The sequence below is a fragment of the Dreissena polymorpha genome, chromosome 1, assembly GCF_020536995.1.
Source record: "Dreissena polymorpha isolate Duluth1 chromosome 1, UMN_Dpol_1.0, whole genome shotgun sequence".
Taxonomy (NCBI): domain Eukaryota; kingdom Metazoa; phylum Mollusca; class Bivalvia; order Myida; family Dreissenidae; genus Dreissena; species Dreissena polymorpha.
Window position 1 is genome coordinate 109,717,541 of NC_068355.1, and position 20,143 is coordinate 109,737,683.

The 20,143-nt window shown below is 36.0% G+C and overlaps 2 protein-coding genes across 10 annotated transcripts; one reads left to right on the top strand and one right to left on the bottom strand.

Moving 5' to 3' along the window:
* Positions 1-256: 256 nt before the first annotated feature.
* LOC127844271 (uncharacterized) lies at positions 257-661 on the bottom strand. Its single transcript, XM_052374385.1, has one exon. The coding sequence runs from the start codon at positions 659-661 to the stop codon at positions 257-259; it is 405 nt and encodes a 134-aa protein (XP_052230345.1).
* A 3,232-nt stretch (positions 662-3,893) lies between these two features.
* LOC127844083 (uncharacterized) lies at positions 3,894-19,336 on the top strand. Of its 9 annotated transcripts, none has more exons than XM_052374066.1 (6): positions 3,894-4,032; positions 5,040-5,154; positions 9,223-9,558; positions 10,185-10,424; positions 11,523-11,696; positions 18,643-19,336. In XM_052374066.1, exons 3-6 carry the CDS (start codon positions 9,301-9,303, stop codon positions 18,679-18,681), a joined length of 711 nt encoding a protein of 236 aa, XP_052230026.1. In that variant the 5' UTR covers positions 3,894-4,032; positions 5,040-5,154; positions 9,223-9,300; the 3' UTR covers positions 18,682-19,336. The 9 variants fall into 9 exon arrangements, with proteins under 9 accessions (XP_052230026.1, XP_052230049.1, XP_052230034.1 ...); XM_052374089.1 differs by lacking the exon at positions 3,894-4,032 and adding an exon at positions 4,140-4,157; XM_052374074.1 differs by lacking the exon at positions 3,894-4,032 and adding an exon at positions 4,713-4,743.
* The last annotated feature ends 807 nt before the right edge of the window (positions 19,337-20,143 follow it).

Genomic DNA, 20,143 nt, shown 5'->3' on the forward strand with positions numbered 1-20,143 from the left:
GCCATCTATTGCAGTCTTAGTATAGTGGCAATGTAGTGTAGTCTTTGTATATTGGCCATCTAGTTGCATCTTAGTATAGTGGCCATCTAGTGTTGTCTGAGCATAGCGACCAACTAGTGATGTCTTAGTATAGTGGCCATCTAGTGGTGTCTTAGTATACTGGTCATCTAGTGCAGTCTTAGTAAAAAAGCCATCTAATGGTGTCTTAGCAAAGTTGCCATCTAGTTGCATTTTTGTATAGTGTATTTAATGTAGTCTAAGTAAAGTGGCCATCTAGCTCAGTCTTAGTTAAGTGGCCATCTAGTGGTGTCTTAGTATAGTGGCCATCTAGTGCAGTCTTAGTAAATTGGCCATCTAGTGGTGTCTTAGTATAGTGGCCATCTAGTTGCATCTTAGTATAGTGGCCATCTAATGGTGTCTTAGTATAGTGGCCATCTAGTTGCATCTTAGTATAGTGGATATCTAATGGTGTCTTAGTATAGTGGCCGTCTAGTTGCATCTTAGTATAGTGGGCATCTACTGGTGTCTTAGTATAGTGGCCATCTAGTTGCATCTTAGTATAATGGCCATCTAGTGGTGTCTTAGTATAGTGGCCATCTAGTGCAGTCTTAGTAAATTGGCCATCTAGTGGTGTCTTAGTATAGTGGCCATCTAGTTGCATCTTAGTATAGTGGCCATCTAATGGTGTCTTAGTAAAGTGGCCATCTAGTGGTGTCTTAGTATAGTGGCCATCTAGTGCAGTCTTAGCATAATGGCGATCTTAGTGGTGTCTTAGTAAAGTGGCCATCTAGAGGTGTCTTAGTAAAGTGGCCATCAATTGCAGTCTAAGTATAGTGGCCATCTAGTGGTGTCTTAGTATAGTGGCCATCTAGTGCAGTCTTAGTATAGTGGCCATCTAGTGCAGTCAGAATATAGTGGTCATCTAGTGCAGTCTTAGTATAGTGGTCATCTAGTGGTTTCTTAGTATAGTGGCCATCTAGTGCAGTCTTAGTATAGTGGTCATCTAGTGCAGTCTTAGTATAGTGGTCATCTAGTGCAGTCTTAGTATAGTGGCCATCTAGTGGTGTCTTAGTATAGTGGCACCTAGTGGTGTCTTAGTATAGTGGCATCTAGTGGTGTCTTAGTATAGTGGCCATATAGTGCAGTCTTAGTATATTGGTCATCTAGTGGGTACTTTGTATAGTGGCCATCTAGTGGGGTCTTAGTATAGTGGCCATCTTGTTGGGTCTTAGTATTGTGACCATCTAGTTGGGTCTTAGTATAGTGGCCATCTAGTGGGGTCTTAGTATAGTGGCCATCTATTGGTGTCTTAGTATAGTGGCCATCTAGTGGGGTCTTAGTATAGTGGCCATCTAGTGGGGTCTTAGTATAGTGGCCATCTAGTGGGGTCTTAGTATAGTGGCCATCTAGTGGGGTCTTAGTATTGTGACCATCTAGTTGGGTCTTAGTATAGTGGCCATCTAGTGGGGTCTAAGTATAGTGGCCATCTAGTGGTGTCTTATTATTGTGGCCATCTAGTGGGGTCTAAATATAGTGGCTGTCTAGTTGGGTATTAGTATTGTGACCATCTAGTGGGGTCTTAGTATAGTGGCCATCTAGTGGGGTCTTAGTATAGTGGCCATCTAGTTGGTGTCTTAGTATAGTGGCCATCTTGTTGCATCTTAGTATAGTGGCCATCTAGTGGTGTCTTAGTATAGTGGCCATCTAGTGCAGTCTTAGTATAGTGGCCATCTAGTGGGGTCTTAGTATAATGGCCATCTAGCTCAGTCTTAGTATAGTGGCCATCTAGTGGGGTCTTAGTAAAGTGGCCATCGAGTGGGGTCTTAGTATAGTGGCCATCTAGGGTGTCTTAGTATAGTTGCCATCTAGTTGGGTCTCAGTGTAGTGGCCATCTAGATGTGTCTTAGTATAATGGCCATCTAGTGATGTCTTAGTTAAGTGGCCATCGAGTGGGGTCTTAGTATAGTGGCCATCTAGTGCAGTCTTAGTAAAGTTGCCATCTAGTTGCATCTTAGTATAGTTGCCATCTAATGATGTCTTAGTATAGTGACCATCTCGTTGTGTCTTAGTATAGTGGCCATCTAGTGGTGTCTTAGTATAGTGGCCATCTATTGGTGTCTTAGTATAGTGGCCATCTAGTTGCATCTTAGTTTAGTGTCCATCTAGTGGTGTCTTATTATAGTAGCAATCTAGTTCAGTCTAAGTAAAGTGGGTATCTAGTGGTGTCTTATTGTAGCGGCCATCTAGTGGTGTCTTAGTATATTGACCATCTAGTGGTGTCTTAGTGTAGTGGCCATCTGAGGTGTCTTATTATATTGGCCATCTAGTGGTTTCTTAGTATAGTGGCCATCTAGTGCAATCTTGGTATAGCGGCAATCTAGTGGTGTCTTAGTAAAGTGGCCATCTAGTTAGCTCGGCTGTTTTCGGAGAAAACCCGAGGTATTGTCATAGCCTCCTCGCTGTCCAGCGTCGTGCTGAAACCTTAACATTGGTTTTAAAATTAAAGTGCTTTCACCTACATCTTTGAAACTTCATATGTACATGCACCTTGATGAGTTCTACACGCCACACCCATTTTTGGGTCACTAGATCAAAGGTCAAGGTCACTGTGACCTCTAATATAAAACTTTAACTTTGCCTCTAACATCATAGTGCTTCCACCTACAACTTTGAAACTTCATATGTACATGCACCTTGATGACTTCTACACGCCACACCCATTTTTGGGTCACTAGGTCAAAGGTCAATGTGACCTCTAATATAAAACTTTAACTTTGCCTCTAACATCATAGTGCTTCCACCTACAACTTTGAAACTTCATGTGTACATGCACCTTGATGACTTCTACATGCCACACCCATTTTTGGGTCACTAGGTCAAAGTTCAAGGTCACTGTGACCTCTAATATAAAACTTTAACTTTGCCTCTAACATCACAATGTTTCCACATACAACTTTGAAACTTCATATGTACATGCACCTTGACGAGTTCTACACGCAACACCCATTTTTGGGTCACTAGGTCAAAGTTCAAGGTCACTGTGACCTCTAATATAAAACTTTAACTTTGCCCTTACATCATAGTGCTTCCACCTACAACTTTTAAACTTCATATGCACATGCACCTTGATGACTTCTACACGCCACACCCTTTTTTGGGTCACTATGTCCAAGGTCACGGTCACTGTGACCTCTAATATAAAACTTTAACTTTGCCTCTAACATCACAATGTTTCCACATAAAACTTTGAAACTTCATATGTACATGCACCTTGACGAGTTCTACACGCCACACCCATTTTTGGGTCGCTATGTCAAAGGTCAAGGTCACTGTGACCTCTAATATAAAACTTTAACTTTGCCTCTAACCTCATAGTGCGTCCACCTACAACTTTGAAACTTCATATGTACATGCATCTTGATGACTTCTACACGCCACACCCAGTTTGGGTCACTAGATCAAAGGTCAAGGTCACTGTGACCTAAAAATAAAAAAAAATCTGACAAGCTTTCGCAGCCGAGCGTGGCACCCGTTATGCGATGCTCTTGTTTTTTCTTAGTATAGTGGCCATCCAAAATGTTTATATTCTTTTCAGGTATCTGAGTAATTAAGCGCGCACATGCATTCTTTAATTGTTATTCCATAAGTGTTATTTGCTTCTACATCAGTTTGATCACTTTTATTGGAGGCTAGAAGAATCGAGGTGCTTTGCACTCGTCACACATTTGTATTAACAAAACTACTTTTATGTTATCAATGTCAATTATTTATGTTTTCTGTTTATATTCGAGCGCATTAACACATTATCGCGCAATCTTTACAATGTACATGTATAGTTAACATTCTTATGTTTGAATATCTTGGTGCCGAGCGACCAACGTTTATTTGCATTTTGACACAATAGAAATATCACGTTTCGATAATCCTGCTTATGATAATTTAAACAACTAGAGAAGACGACTACGACTTCTAAAATTGCCGTTCTTGCTACTACTTTATTAGCTCCTACGTCTAATGTCACTACTTCTACAGGTACCACTACTTATGATGCACGTGATAATTACCACGGCGAGGATTATATTTTGGACGCCGTCGATTGACTTATTGAGGAAGATGATATTGATGACATCGTTAATTTTGATATGAAATAAGACGGTGTAGGTGATATTTATGATGATGGTGATGATTACATTGTTGACGAAGGCGCTTGTGATATCTATGACGACGGATGTTATTATAGATAATTGTGTTAATGATATTAAGCACAACAGCTATGTTGATATTGTGGTCGACGCCGGCGATTATGTTTTCAAAGATCATAGGATGTACTAGTAAATCCTTTATTGTAATTGCAAGAATCCTGAAACAAATTAATCGCCTTTATACCCATCTGCTTCTATAAAAACTGTTATTTGCAAGACCTTCTAACTAATAATGTAGGCCCCTGCTCTAGAGACGCTGGGAGGTCATACCAATAAACAGCCGGCCTCCTTGACATTCCGGTTGCTATTATTAAGAGCGTTATCATATTAAGTTTGATCTGTATTTAAATTGCTGGGCAATTGTTTACAAACTTTCGCTTTTCATATGAAAACCTGGCACACAATCAATAGCGAAAATAAACCTGACACTGTGACTTTAAATTGTCTTCGGTAAGTGTGCCGCCGCAGTATTTCAACGACCTACCGATTTACGATAATTCACAATCCAATCAGTACAATTTTAATGTGTCAATATCGCGCTGTAAGTATCGCTGAGGTATATTCATTTGCTGCTTACAAACTCGAATTGCAAGTGTTTTTGAAAGATCGATAGTAGTTATTGATATGTTTTCATGTTTGGATATTCTGATTTCGCATTGATATAAGTGTTGTTGTTTTTTTATACATAGCGATTGCACGCGATATTTTCTGGATGAGTATTGATAACCATTGCATTTCTTATTAATAATAAGTGTACCATTAAAGATCAAAATAAAGCTAGAGGGAGAAATCACCACTGAAAGACCAGCTAGCTATACGCTACATTTTTCGTTACAGTCCGTGATCGTGTTCAACGGTATTAAATGAAAAGAAATTTTATATCATTAGCCGTATAAGACTTTGGACAACTTCCAGATACGGATATTAGCAACGTCGACTTTCCTATAGCAAGGTAAATGTTTCGTTTCTTGTTTATTTTTTTCTACTTTTTGTTTAATCAACGTTATTATGCCAAGCAACGTTTTTACGATTTTCGGTTATGTTTATTAAATGTTCAACGTTATATGGTAATTTTGTACTATTTAAAAGGTTTTAATTTTCTTTATCTTTTTTATAATTGTACTTAAAACGGATTAAACCGTTTGTTTTGCGGATAAAGAGATTAGTTTTTTTACTAAATGGGGTGGAATGGAAACTGTTTTAATTGTTACAAAAACATGGCATAAACAAGTATATATTCTATACACACAGCTGTAAACCACTATACAACATATTTTGAATTTTTTCAAGATTTTTTAAATGCTTTAAACGTTTTTAACCCATCGCCACACTGTTCACATTTGGATTATTTTTATCAGTATTACAAGTGTAACTTAAGTCAAGCACAAGAATAAACCTTACATAAATCGGATCGTAAAAATGGTCAGTAAATTAATACAATTTTCTGTACCAATGAACCATAGCCTACAAAATAATTTATACTTTTTAGATGACAAAATATTTCTATAGTCACCGCAAAATTGTTTTCTTCATTTTGTATGTACAACAAACATTGGAAATTCAACAAATATGCGAATTAGCAACTCTTTAGTTTTACATTCATTACGTGTTCATGTGTTTCCAAACATGTCACGTGTTAAAATATTTAGCTGCTGTTATTAAAAGTCTGCGTTGCAAAAGTGAATCAAAGAAAACCAGTAAATGAAATACTAATACAACTATATAAACATACGATTGTGTGTGCCATATTGCAGGAGCATTCGCATATTTAATGGAAATTTAATTTAATATAGCTTCACCAGCTGGTTATGTTAGATTTACAATACCTTCTTAATTAAGATATTTTATTAAATGCGTTAACGACGTTTTGTGTCTTAAAATCGAAAAGACACATTTCTGCTCAAAGAACTAAATGGAACGCCAGGCATTTAGACAATTTCGGTGTTTGGTATTAATCGAGTAAATCTATTTATTATATTTCAATCGCATATAATTTAATTTTATATCCTGCACAAATTCAAAAGATTGTCAACAATCCTGTTTCGGTAAGCCTATACCGGTATTTGAAGAATTGGAAGGTTTTTTTCATCCTGGAAGTACACCAGCACAGTGCAAAGGTACTAACGTGCAAAAATAGGTTGTTCAAGCCACTTGAATTATGCGTGTCACAAACTGACAATTTTTTATTTAATATCGATGCATACTTAAGCTTGTATTGTTAATTCAAACAACCAATTCTGTTTGGATATCCTACCGTCGCCCATGGGGGACGGTTCCATATTAAGCTAATAAGGCCTTTATCATCAATTCATCAAAATCACCTTTGGCGATTGCTTTGATGTCAAAATACGTCATATCGCGTAGATTGACTTTTGCATGCATATGCAAACATCGCGTTCTTTGAAGCGGTCTTCGAAATGAAGTGGAGAGATTTTCTTTTTGAGTCTTTTGAGACACTAAGGTTTCAGGGAAATTTAACTGCGTCACAGGAATTACAGTGGTTATGCCGACTGACTAAACGGGTCCTTCGACAATAATTTGAGCAAATATTCGGTACTTTATATCACTACTAATCAAAATCTATTTAAAATTTGCCCATAGAAACATTAACACTCTGAACAAGGAGAGAAATTCAAATGTAGGCTATATATCTCAAAGAAGAACAAACGAAGACTTTATCGCCGTGATCGCCCATGCCTCTGTCGCAATATTTAGTAGTAAATTACACAAAAAAATGTATTGGCAATTCGTTTTTTATCGATTTTTTAGTTAAAGTGCAATAACTTTTTTCTCAACTTTGATTTAATTATGCTTAGTTGTTTTCAAATGCCGCTGTTTACGTGTTAATCCTTTAAAAGTCACTTCTTTCGATAGCTTCGATCAATAGACCGGGTTTAAATTTGTCATTGATGCAATTAGTTGTAGAACATAAGCTATATTGGTATTGATCGGGGCATGTTCAATAAAATATGTTTCTTGTAAATGTACATTTTAAAGGAATATGTCGAAGTAAAAAAACTAAATATAGCAACAATATTTATAAATTACAATTTATTCCCATCTTTTGATTGGCTAAAATATGAAAACGCGATTAAAAAATCGCGAGTAGAATAACTACTTACCCATCAACCATCAACACATAATACAGAGAAGTCAACTGCCTGGCACCATCGACTTTTAGGGCCTCATGAGACCGTGACTGAATATGTTTTTACTTACATAAAATAATATACTGACTTTGCAAAGCCAATATTATATATCAATGTTATGTTCCGATAAAAGTCTTGACATTGGCTTAATACGTGACCATCCTTTATTATTTTGCAAAACCCCATTGTTTTGCTGGTAATTTCGATTTTAGATTATCATAACAGGGCGCAGACGGGAGGGAAATTCAATATATAGTGCTCTTTCACTTTGGATCCTTCCCCTGAGCCCTTTTCTGAGAAAAGTTGGCTTAATGCATGTTCATAAAGTGTCATCCCAGATTAGCCTGTGCAGTCCGCACAGGCTTATCAGGGACGACGCTTTCTGTCTACACTTGATTTTCGGTAAGGAGCGACTTTCTTGAAACTAAAAAAAAACATAAAAGCGGAAAGCGTCGTCCCTGATTAGCCTGTGCGGACAGCACAGGCTAATCTGGGATGACACTTTACGCACATGCATTAAGCCCAGTTTTCTCAGAGCGCGACTCCCCCTGATGAATGTCCTTGAACGAGTGAAATCGATATGGCACTGGCGTTCTAGTAGGCACTAGGGGCCTGGGATGTGGGATCAAGAAGTGTTACTGCCTATTGGCCTCCACGGTGCTAAATGCAGCACTGAGTCAACCTTTAAGGAGTACAATTATAGGTTGACTCATATAGACTCGTCACCATTACCAGATAATATACTGTGTATTATGAGTGATCAAAATCCGTTGTATTCATTGTTTAAATTTATCTTCTTCGCGATTTGAATGCGGCTGAGAAAACGTGAACATATGTTGAAAGAGCATCATAAATGAAAAATTGTGCAATTGTTATTACAATAATAAATTACAAATAATCAGGGCGTTTACGAGCTAAACGTTATTCGATATCGTCAAACCCGTCCAGGTGTACCTTAAACTTCACACCGGTATTAGGTACGGTATATGAGAACTTAAGTGAAATTTTGGCAAGTCATGTTATCTTATTTACCTAAAGAAATATTCTGTTTACCCCGTGTACCTGCTTTGTTTACGCATGGTAGGACTGATTGGGTTATTATTGGTTCTCAGATTAAACCAGGATTATCCAACGAAAAATGTAAACGCTGGTACACCTTGCTCAATGCGGACGTTTAGATTACTCCGATCAAAAACCGTAGATAGGTAGCTATTTTTATTTGTAAATAATTGGTATGAAATGAAAATGAGCAATAATCCACGATCAATTTTTTTACTACGGTGATTCATTATCATCTCGGATTGAAACTTGGTTCATGACGAAATATTTAAATAACGTTGACATGTTGTACATTAAATTGATAAGGTCTGCGTTTATCAATAAGTAAACATAAATACGAAAACATATTCAAAATAATTTGAATAAAAGCCACAAATGTAACGTTCAGTTTTAATCGCGTGTATTTCTACCTAGTTATAAATAGTTTAATAAAAGAAAATTGTATCTTTCTTTGATGTGCAATTCCAAAATGTGGACAATATTTGACATTATAAAAGTAATAAGATAGAATCTGCTTAATATGTTAGGGCGGCAATTATTCCATGGCAATATAAACATTAACTAGCGCACACGTGGCACCAAAACAGTTCGCCATGAAGTCATTGAGGTATCGTTTAGCTGCTTACTCGTGTGGCTTTGTTGCCAACATGATGCTATTAATCTTCAGCAATTGTTTATTATAAACTTCGATTTCACCATATTCATGTTTATTCCGAAGTCATTCGAGAGTGTCTAAATGACCCGCACTCTACCGATAGAGCTAAATTAATTATGTTTAAAAATATTATATAGCATTTTATCTACCATTTCAGACGCGACCATGTCGCAGCGAAATCCCTTCGCGCAGTCGCTAGTATACCGGAACGTGCCCGACACGTTCAAGACGACGTATGGTCAGTCATACACGAAGGTGCCGACGGTGGAGGTATCACCGGCGTTTGAAGAGTTCCGGAATCGAGACTTTGAGAAGTATTCTTACTTCCCGCGCGACCTGTCCCCATATCCGGACACCCGGGACCCGAACCCCTTCCGGAATCCGCGCCCGTACCAACCGGAACCGGAACCCTCCTACAACAAGAATATCGAACGGATCGGCGACATACCGGAGCCGTTTTGAAGAAGCTACACTCCGACGGGATGAGTATAATGTAAGACGTACTTATAAACAGTTATATAATCAGAGCGTATATTAGGTGAGCATGAGGTCGTAAACGTAACTTTACCATTATAAATGCAGATTAATCAACATTTTGACCAAATATGCCATCATTGTAAAGTCGGTTCTTTAAATACTGATGACATTAAGGTCAAGGCGATTTCCTTAAAACATCCAGGGGCCTAGCTCACATTAAAGCGGGCACTCCCCCCCCCCCCCCCCCCTGGGCTTCGGCAAATTTATAATCATGATAAATACGCGATTAAAAAATGATTACACTGGTAATATGCGTGCTAAACATCTATTTAGCAAGTATTTAATACCTCTGGTAATGAATACTTTTATCTAAATAATTAAAGATTGTATTCATTATATTATATATTTCATACGTGTTTGTTACCCCCTACCACATATGACAAATTTCAATAATAAAATTGCACTTTGTTAAATGACTGACGTAATTAAGAAGTTATTAATACTTAATGGTCAATTAAATGCTATGCTAATGAACAAATTACGGAGACAATTTAGTTATTAAGCAAGATTAATTATATTTACAGACACGCATTATCTTTTTTTTAAGTTTAAAAATTTGATCACACCACGTGCCTGTTCCAGGAGACCCTACCGTCTCGTCCGCGCGAGCCCCCATACGAGCGGGAGTTCGAAATGAATGGAGACTATCGGCGGGAGCGCGGCCGGGCCACCGACCGGGGGCGGCAGAACGGGACACGCTACCCGGCGGACAATGCGGAGAAAATGCTGGCGCAATTCGACGACCTGGTGGCAGACGGACAGGAACTGAACCCCGAGGAGCTTACCAAGGCCGTTTGCAACAAATGTTACAACTCAAACATGGTAAGTCGCTTAATTAGGTCGATTCTAAGTATAAACAATCAAGTGCGGGTTTTAAGTGAACTCGATAAAAACACATTTCCTGTACGTTGATGCCTAAGTTTAATTAGGGTCAGTCTTAATCTCAACTGTTTATTTGGATGAAAATGTTGGTCTATTGGGCGGTTAATATAACAGTGATGAGAGATTGTTCTCGTTTTCCATCAGCTTCGTGTGAATATCTTTTACACAAGATTTAAATTATAAGAATATTGCGTAAGTTGAGTATTGTATATATAGATTACCGAAACAATACCCGGATGTTTAACCCATTTATGCCTTGTGGACTCTCCCATCCTTCTAAATTGGATCAATTTATTTCCAAAATTATGGATTTCTAGTATATTTATTTCTATATTTAGAATATTTCTTACAGAGATTCCTTTAAGCAAACAGCGAAGATCCTGATCCTCATCTGGGTCTTCGCTGTTTGCCAATGCATTTTTTCTAGACGCTAGGCATAAATGGGTTAAAGGAGCAAAGGTACGTTTCAAAATCATTTTGTAGATTTTAATCGTTGCATGAAAAATGGGGAAATGTTCCGTTTTGGGCAAGTTTATGGTCTACGAATGCGTTGTTGTAAACACGTGAATATTAAACATAATTAGGTATTCGATTTGAAATTCGAAGAGGTAGTTATTTGTTTTTCTAACTAAAACAAACGGCAGTTTGTTAAATAAAAATGTAAAATTCTTGTGCAGATAAGACAATATGATATTGCAGATTATTGTGTATTGTTGTGTCGTTTATTTTTCAATACTTACTATATTTGATTGACATATATTGGCTATTTAAACCTCAAATGATACACTTTTTAAGTAAAATGTATACTTCATTGATATGAATATGACAAATAATGATCGAATGATAGATCTAAATGAAGTACACAACTTTCAAATGTACAACGCGGATAAATATCTATAAGGGTATGATTGTGAAAACTTAGTCAGTCTCAGATATGTCAAATGTAGATTAAAGAGAATTAGAAACTATTGAATAAAACACATTCATTTAAAATAATACTTATATACTTTACTCATGGTTCCGTTCCGCTATTTCCAGTGCATGAATCGCCTCGGCTGCGGGCACCAGTACTGCGATGATTGCATGGCGCGCATGCCCGGCTCGGACGGCCCCTTCCGTGACACGGTGAGATGGTACTTCAGTTGCCCTCTCGACAACAAGCGGACGTCAGAGGCCAAGGTCGTCCGAACCGATCCGTTTGGGCGAAGACTGGTAAGTTATGAGGATTTGGCTTGAGGATTTATCACGTTTTACGATTGTTCACTGGAAAACTAGGGGTTCATTTGAAGTTATCAGTTTTGGTCCCGTGGACTAAGCACGTACTGCGATCTTCCTCGAATATGTGAAATTTGGTCCATGAAACTATGCTTTGAATGTGTACTAACATGTAGTGTCTATTGACCAATCTTTCAATGTTGAACAATGAAATCAAGATATAAGTTTTCGGTATATGGCTTCCTCACGATTTTAGATCGGCCTACGGCGTTCTTAGACTTTGAACCAATTGAACAAGGTAAAACACTAGCACATAGTTAAAATTGGTTAACAATGTCTTAACTTCAATACCTTAAATTAGGTTTTTGCGCAGGTTTTAGTTCCTGTTGGATAATCTTTGTGTTACGTTTAATATGAGTTATGAAGAGAACAAACATTAATTGACGTGTTATTATGAGTGTGTAGAAACAAACCATTCAATGCGGGGCCGTGTAAGGCAGATACATGGACCATCATCATTTCTCATAAATGCCAACCAAGACGAGGATATACCTATGATCGAGATACCACATACTTGTCATGTTCAAATTTCAATGATCTTGCTCGAATTTCTAAATCGCAAATTATATTAGCAAAGACGACACCTGTCGCAGTCTGTGTAAAAATAAGTTAAGTTTAGGCTCAAAAGCTCCATTTACGTTTTTGTTTAATCCAATCTTAAAATTAAACATATACTAACTTAATGTAACGAAATTTGGTTATCATCAAATCCCCGGGTTAAAATGGATTTAATTCACGGCGCGCGACGAGTACACGTAATTTTGGATGTATGAGATTGAGAATGGATTTATTGTGTTTTCACCAAACTCATTTGAGACTTGCGTCGTTATTTACTTTCAAATATTAATATATATTTATATGTGCATTAGAGAGATCAACTTTTTTTCCCCCCAATACTCATATGTTTTCATCCAATACTCATATGTTTTCATCGTCTTTACAAACAATAATGTGGTTGGATATTATAAAGTACGAAACCAACGTCTCTGCAATTCTTTTTACCGACATGCGTGTTCTTTAGATGTTTTTTTTTCATGTGACAATTTACAACAGTTTGGGTGCTATGTGTTTTACAAGTACACAATAGAAAGGTACCATAAATATTATGGTAATTTAATTGTAAATAGTGTTTTGTTTTAATATTTGTACATACACATCTACTCGTATAAACGTTCATCAGAATGAACCTTAGAGAACCTCCTTTTTAGTGTTTATTATACTAATTATGAAGCTTCATATTATCTCTTTAGTCCCTTTAAAGGTGAGTTTTCTTCAGTTCCCTTCGCTTTTGCCTGCTTTTCACTCACCTGTCACTTACTTTCTGGACCACCTTTACTCCATGAAATAATCATCACGTGTAAAGAAAATAAATTGAAACTTACTGAACTAGTTGCAATCACTCACAGCTATAGATAACCTTACTGTACAGAAATAACAAGACTATTGCCAAGCAATAAAAGACCCCTACCGGTAGCTATTTTAGAAAAATATGAAGAATTTTTAAAGTTATCCACCATTTTCAGCTATATTTCGAGTCTATTTGTTGCCATAGCAACCAGAATTATTGACGTAAGATTCAAAATGAAATGACGTGCATAATCTCCATATTGTCATCTGGCCATGTTTCAAGTTTCATGAAAAAAAGAAGAACTTTTAATGTTATCGCAGGATCCACCATTTTCAGCAATATGTATAGTATATTTGTTGCCATAGCAACTAGAATTCTTGACGTCGGAACAAAATGAAACGACATGCATAATCTCCGTATTGCCATCTGTCCATGTTTCACCGGTAGGGGACTAATAAATGTATGCCTGAAAAAAACTTATTTTCAGTTTAACTATATGCTTATAAACCATTTATTACCCTTGCTTAAATTTAAATGTTATCAAAGTTACATTCATTAAAATCCAGATTCCTCACACTAGTCTCCCTTATTCAAATACATTGAGGACGTGAGGGAGGTAACTCTTACTAAGTTATAATTGATTAATTGTTACACGTTCATCAGGGGAGTCCACTGTTGCGGTATTGACGATTAGCATTATATTGCAAGGGAGATAATTGCACATTGGATAAAGCAGTCTCTCACGACAAAATATATACACGGGTATTTTTTCTGAACGTGTTTCTTATTTTTTTGACTCCACGACGGAAAGATAATGTATTCTATTGCAAGGGAGATGATTGCACATTGGATAAAGCAGTCTCTCAAGACAAAATATATACATGTACACGGGTATTTTCTCTGAACGTGTTTCTTTGTTTTTTTTACTCCACGACGGAAAGATAATGTATTCTATTGCAAGGGAGATGATTGCACATTTGATAAAGCAGTCTCTCACGACAACATATATACATGGGTATTTTGTCTAAACGTGTTTCTTATGTTTGAGTACACGACGGAAAGATAATAAAATTGTCGTTTAATGTAATAACCTGAACTTATCTGTCTTAAAGACGTAATACTAGCATCATCATCGATTTTTTTCATTCATCATTATCAGCAGCATCATCGTCGTCATCTTCATCATCAATATACCAACATTCAGATGTATTACTGTAGTGAATAAATCGATCATCTTTTAACGCGAGTAGTTAGATATCTAACTAAATAACCGATATTCTTATAGGAGATAAGGCCCAGCAGTCGTTAAAAGCATCATTCATGGCCCCAAGTAAGTAAAGCACGTGTGGTACGTGTGCTTCTCCCGGAAGTTCCATGTGACATGTGTACTTGTGTATTACAACAGACTAGAGTGTACGTGGTTCCATGTGTGTATCAAGCAAAAAACACATTTATGTATTTTTTTTCAAAGCATTCGATCTCATGATTACGTCGGAGAAACGAGTTGTAACGCCGATTGCATATTGGGATTGGCTGTCAAAAGAGCAGCGTAAATTCGATACATGAATGATTGAAAAAACAACAGTTGGCTTTAATACAATAAAATCCGTTACTGTAAACACCTATCGACTGCCATACTCGTCCGGATGCCATGCCACACAGCTAAACGTTCATGAATATTTAATCCCTTTTCAGCCCGGCTTTTACATACGTTGTGGCATCGAGTCGATACGCGTGTATTGATTTCCATTTTAAGGTCGACATATTTCTTGGCCACTGTTATTATTATCATCATTATTAATATGATATATAAGTAAAACACGCATGTCAGGTGCCGTATTAATCGTGACTCTACTAACGGCATACAAAGTATACTTAAAAATCGGCGATATATACACATATGGTGTTTTTTGTTTCAATACCCGTGTCCACTCTCATATCGCATGCATGCTAGATATTATACTTGTATTGTGGAGAAATATTAGGTGAAAAAAGTTGTTTGGTATAACATACAATGTTAATAGATCGAATGATGATGTTTTAAAATGAGCCTTGATACTAGTAATCTAGCTCTTTCACTGCTGGAACCGAATTTTGAAGGCCTTTAAAAACAGTTTGGATACAGAAAGTGGCGTCTCATCAGGATCCAAACTGTTTGCTATTCTATAGTTTGCTATGCTATAGTATTTTTTGAAAAAAAAATCGAAGAAAATGCCAAATTTATAAATTCAGCAGACGACATTTTAGCAGACGACAAATTTCCCAGCATGCAAAGGGCTAAATATTGAATGTATCGTGTTGTAGTGCCGCCTCTGAGTGTTAGTATTGTAAATGTCAAATACTATACGTTACAATCGTTTTACTACGTAACAAAGCGTGGATTTTTGTAAATATATGTTTTTGTATTTTGGTGGTGGTCTACTGAGTTTATGTATCTTTTTACTTATAGTGTTTTACCTGTATGGACTTAATAAGGGCGGGTTCTTCAACATTAAATTTTATGTACTCGTTTTGGTTTTCTTCGTATACAATCGTTTCTGCGTGCAACGTGATTCAGTGTGTAATTACAAGTACAAGTATACAGTTCTTGTGTGTTCACCAAATAATACATCAATAGTCATCTATGTTATTGTGTCAGTTATTTCTTACAAGTTTGAAATCCTTTCAATGCATGCATCAACATAGTTTTCATTAAATGCAAGATTGTAACAGCCCTTGTTGATCTTTCGTTTCGCCATTAACATTCGACAAGCTGTATCATATATACGTTGTACAACTGCTCTTTTTCCAGGCCATTTCGTATGTGTAAATCAGCGGTATATATTTCTTCAGAATGATACATTTCTTTATATTGCATGCAGCTTAGTTGTTAATAAAGTTATTGCTTTGTTCACTGCATATTATAATATGTATCATTTTTGCACGGTAGGTCATACTTTAGCCTCATATTTAAAACCATGTGTACAATGTCATTTAATGTATTGTCATTTATTTCTGGAAAGGCTTTACGGAGTGATATTTAATGCTTGTTTAGTGTTGACCTGGTCAAAGTCTCCATCCAAGATGATTATGTAAGGGAGACCACTTTGAGAAAAAAAAGAAAAATGCCGCAGATCGCTTTTGAATAAATTTAACTCCTCTGTGTAATATTTCTTTCAAATTAAGCCAGGATTGTCTTAAATTAATATAAAGAAGATCAACATGCACCGTTTTAGCTCATATATTTTTTTGAAAAAATAAATAAATGAGCTATTGCCATTACCTTGGCGTCGGCGTCTGCGTCGGCGTCTGCGTCGGCGTCCGGTTAAGTTTTGTGTTTAGGTCCACTTTTCTCATAAAGTAGCAAAGCTATTGCATTCAAACTTGGTACACTTACTAACTATCATGAGGGGACTGGGCAGGCAAAGTTAGATAACTCTGGCGTGCATTTGGACAGATTTATGTGCCCTTTTTATTCTTAAAAAATTAAAAATTTGGTTAAGTTTTGTGTTTTGGGCCGCTTTTTACTCCTAATGCATCATAGCTATTGCTTTCAGGGACTGTACGGAACAAGTTGCATAAATCTGGTTGTCATTTTGACGGAATTATGGCCCTTTTTTGACTTAGTAACTTTGAATATATGGTTAAATTTTGTGTTTACATCCACTTTACTTCTAAAGTATCAAGGCTATTGCTTTCAAACTTCAAAAACGTTCATACTATCATGAGGGTACTGTACCTGGCAAGTTGAATTTTACCTTGACCTTTGAATGACCTTGACTCTCAAGGTCAAATAATTAAATTTGCAAAATTGCCATGACTTCTTTTTATGATCAGATTTGATTGATACTTTGACAAAACAACTCTTACATGACATACTACAATAGACTCCACCCAAACCATCCCCCATGCCCATGCCCCCCCCCCCCCCCCCCCCCAAAAAAAAAAAAATTTTTGTTTGTCATTTTTTTTAAATATCATCTTATAAATGACCACATCCTCACACTATAACCCCCCCCCCCCCCCCCCCCCCAACCCCCCCCCCCCCCACATCCAATATTTTTTTTGGAAACATGGTTAAAAAACAAAAATATTTATTTTTATTGTTTTATTTTTGAAAGACCGTCCAACTATCCCACCCATGAATCTACCCCACCCCCCACCCCCCCAAAAAAAAATAAATAAAAATAAAATAATAATACATTACTTATATTTTGTTTTTGCATTTTTATTTCTTATTTTTGGAAGATAATGTAATAAATGACCACACCCCACACTATACACCCCTCTCCACCCCACCCATCCATCTTTTTGATTGAAGTATTGAGATAGTTCCCTTCACCTTTAAAAAGAAAAATAGATGAGCAGTCTGCACCCGCAAGGCGTTGCTCTTGTTTCATAAATACACTCCTTAAAGTGCAGCCTTATGTTGTTTGTAAGGTACTGACATCGACTTAAGAAGATTATGTATCAGTTTAATATGTTAACAAATGCCTCAATATTAACCCTAATTGCAAGACTAGATGTTGTAATTTGCGAAGCTTTGTCTGCATGCGTGTATTGTAGTCTGAATAGTACTTACAGTAGACACAGGAATTATTTAGTTAATTAGATAGTTATTTGACTTACACGTAATTTAAACAGAGCTTTTCGTTCAAACGTTCGTTTCGTTTCATTTTTATTTGTCTGTGATGTCATTGTATAATCGTACAAAGAAATATAACTAACGGTATCACAGATTCCCCAAAACGTGTAAAATAATAACATATCGTATTTATATCACAGATTCCCCAAAACGTGTAAAATAATAACATATCGTATTTATATCACAGATTCCCCAAAACGTGTAAAATAATAACATATCGTATTTATATCACAGATTCCCCAAAACGTGTAAAATAATAACATATCGTATTTATATCACAGATTCCCCAAAACGTGTAAAATAATAACATATCGTATTTATATCACAGATTCCCCAAAACGTGTAAAATAATAACATATCGTATTTATATCACAGATTCCCCAAAACGTGTAAAATAATAACAAATCGTTTTAAATCAGGATTTCAAGAACAGAAAAAAACTCATAAATTATTGTACTCGTTTTTAAATGATTCTCCTGTTTACGAACTTTCTCCACTCAAACATGTTTTGAATAATTAAATTCTGATTGTTTATATATCGAATGAAAGATGACTAATTTGAACATTGTATATGCCAATTTATAATTTTGTGTCGTAAAACCATGTTACGAAGTTAATAAAAGTGATCAAACATTTACAATTTAGGTGTTGATGCCTTCGGATGGTAAACCCAAATTGACGAGTTGGCAAAGGGACCGCCTTTCTTCTGTTTGTCTATGCATTTGAAGTATTTGAGTGAATAAAGCAATGTTATGCTATTTTTATGACAGATATATACACCATTGATTACAACTCAATTCTTGATTCAGTAGCAACTGGTTAACTGCTGTTGATGCATTATTATATACATGTAAAATGTAAACACATACACAATGTCGTCTGCTTTCATGGCGTCTGCTTATTGTTTTCAGATGAAGTTTCATGACGTCGGTTATTTCAAGACCACCTAACGTAGACTGCGGCAGCTCCATCCAGATTAAGATTGCTAACTATTTTGCTTTCAGAGATTATATTTGTAAATTTGTGTACACATGTTTTTTATATTTGGTGGTTTAGGTTATAAAGTATAATTTGAGACCCATTACAATGTCTATAAATACGTGTTAGTGTTTCACATTTTGAGCTTTATTACTGCCATGGAATTTATAATTGTTTAATTGGTCATTTTACGCCGTTTCATTACTTTTTTTATTTTATTGAACTGAAATATTGAAACGAGCTCGTTGTTCGTAATATTTATGGATAGTTAAATCAACAATGAACAAAAAAACTACACAAAAATAAACAAAATATATTGTCATATACTTTAATTATAAAAAATAATTATAAAAAGCGCTACATATTTTGTGAAAAGGTTTTTATATGATCATGGACATTATTAAAACGACTATATGACTATTTGTGCAACATATTTTGTTTTTACAATTTATTATGTTTATGTGACTCTGAATATTGGGAAAATCTTCATGTCGAGTTCAAACCGTTAAACGCTTGGGTTTAATTGTGAACATGATTATTTATTCAATATTAATGGTTTGGAGTGCGTGATTTGTACATGTATCATTATAAATTATTTGAATATTGTGTAATAAATAAATTTGACTATTTTTGTATTATTGCTTGGAAAACATTTTGCATGAATTTGGCGCATTTTTTCAGTCTGTGCACACATCGATGACATGCGAACAAAAGCTATTTAATTCTTATAATTACAATGAAATCTGAATAAAGTTGTAAATGCGTTAACTATAAAGGAAACCTAGGTCTTTTATTCGGTGGCGTACGAATCTCGTTTCACGTTGGGTATTACTCCTATAAATGTGAGATCGATATACAAACATCGGTAGATTACGTCTTATGATTTGGACCATTTCGGTATCAACTATGTCGAACAGCAAAACGTTAACGTTCGTGCAAATCAATGCCGTCTTTTCACTATTGACCGATGAAAAGCAACGTTGTTAAGTTTCGCTAAATGGAGTTAGGTTATTTTTCCACTTAGGTAGCACGGTCACGAATATGTATTAGTACATTTGTATATGGTTTTTTTTCAATCGGAACATTGAACAAAGAACATGTGAGCGGATTATAAAATCAGGATGCAGCATTTATGTACACATGTAAACAGTGTTTTCGAGTAAAGAGTGTTTTGTTTCAATTTTCGAGATCTGAAATAAAAATCACTACTACTAAATTCTTATAAGATGTTCAGTAAAATTAGGATCTGCATTAAACGAATGTTAAACTTATATCTTAAATATACGCCAGAGGAACGCCGCTATTTTACATACAGAAACCGGATTCACTTACTTAAACTCTCGCTGACGCGCAAATATTTGTCAGTGTAATATAATTACCCGGTAATTACAAAGCAATTGAGACCACAGTTGAGTGGTTTTAGTAAAAGCTATC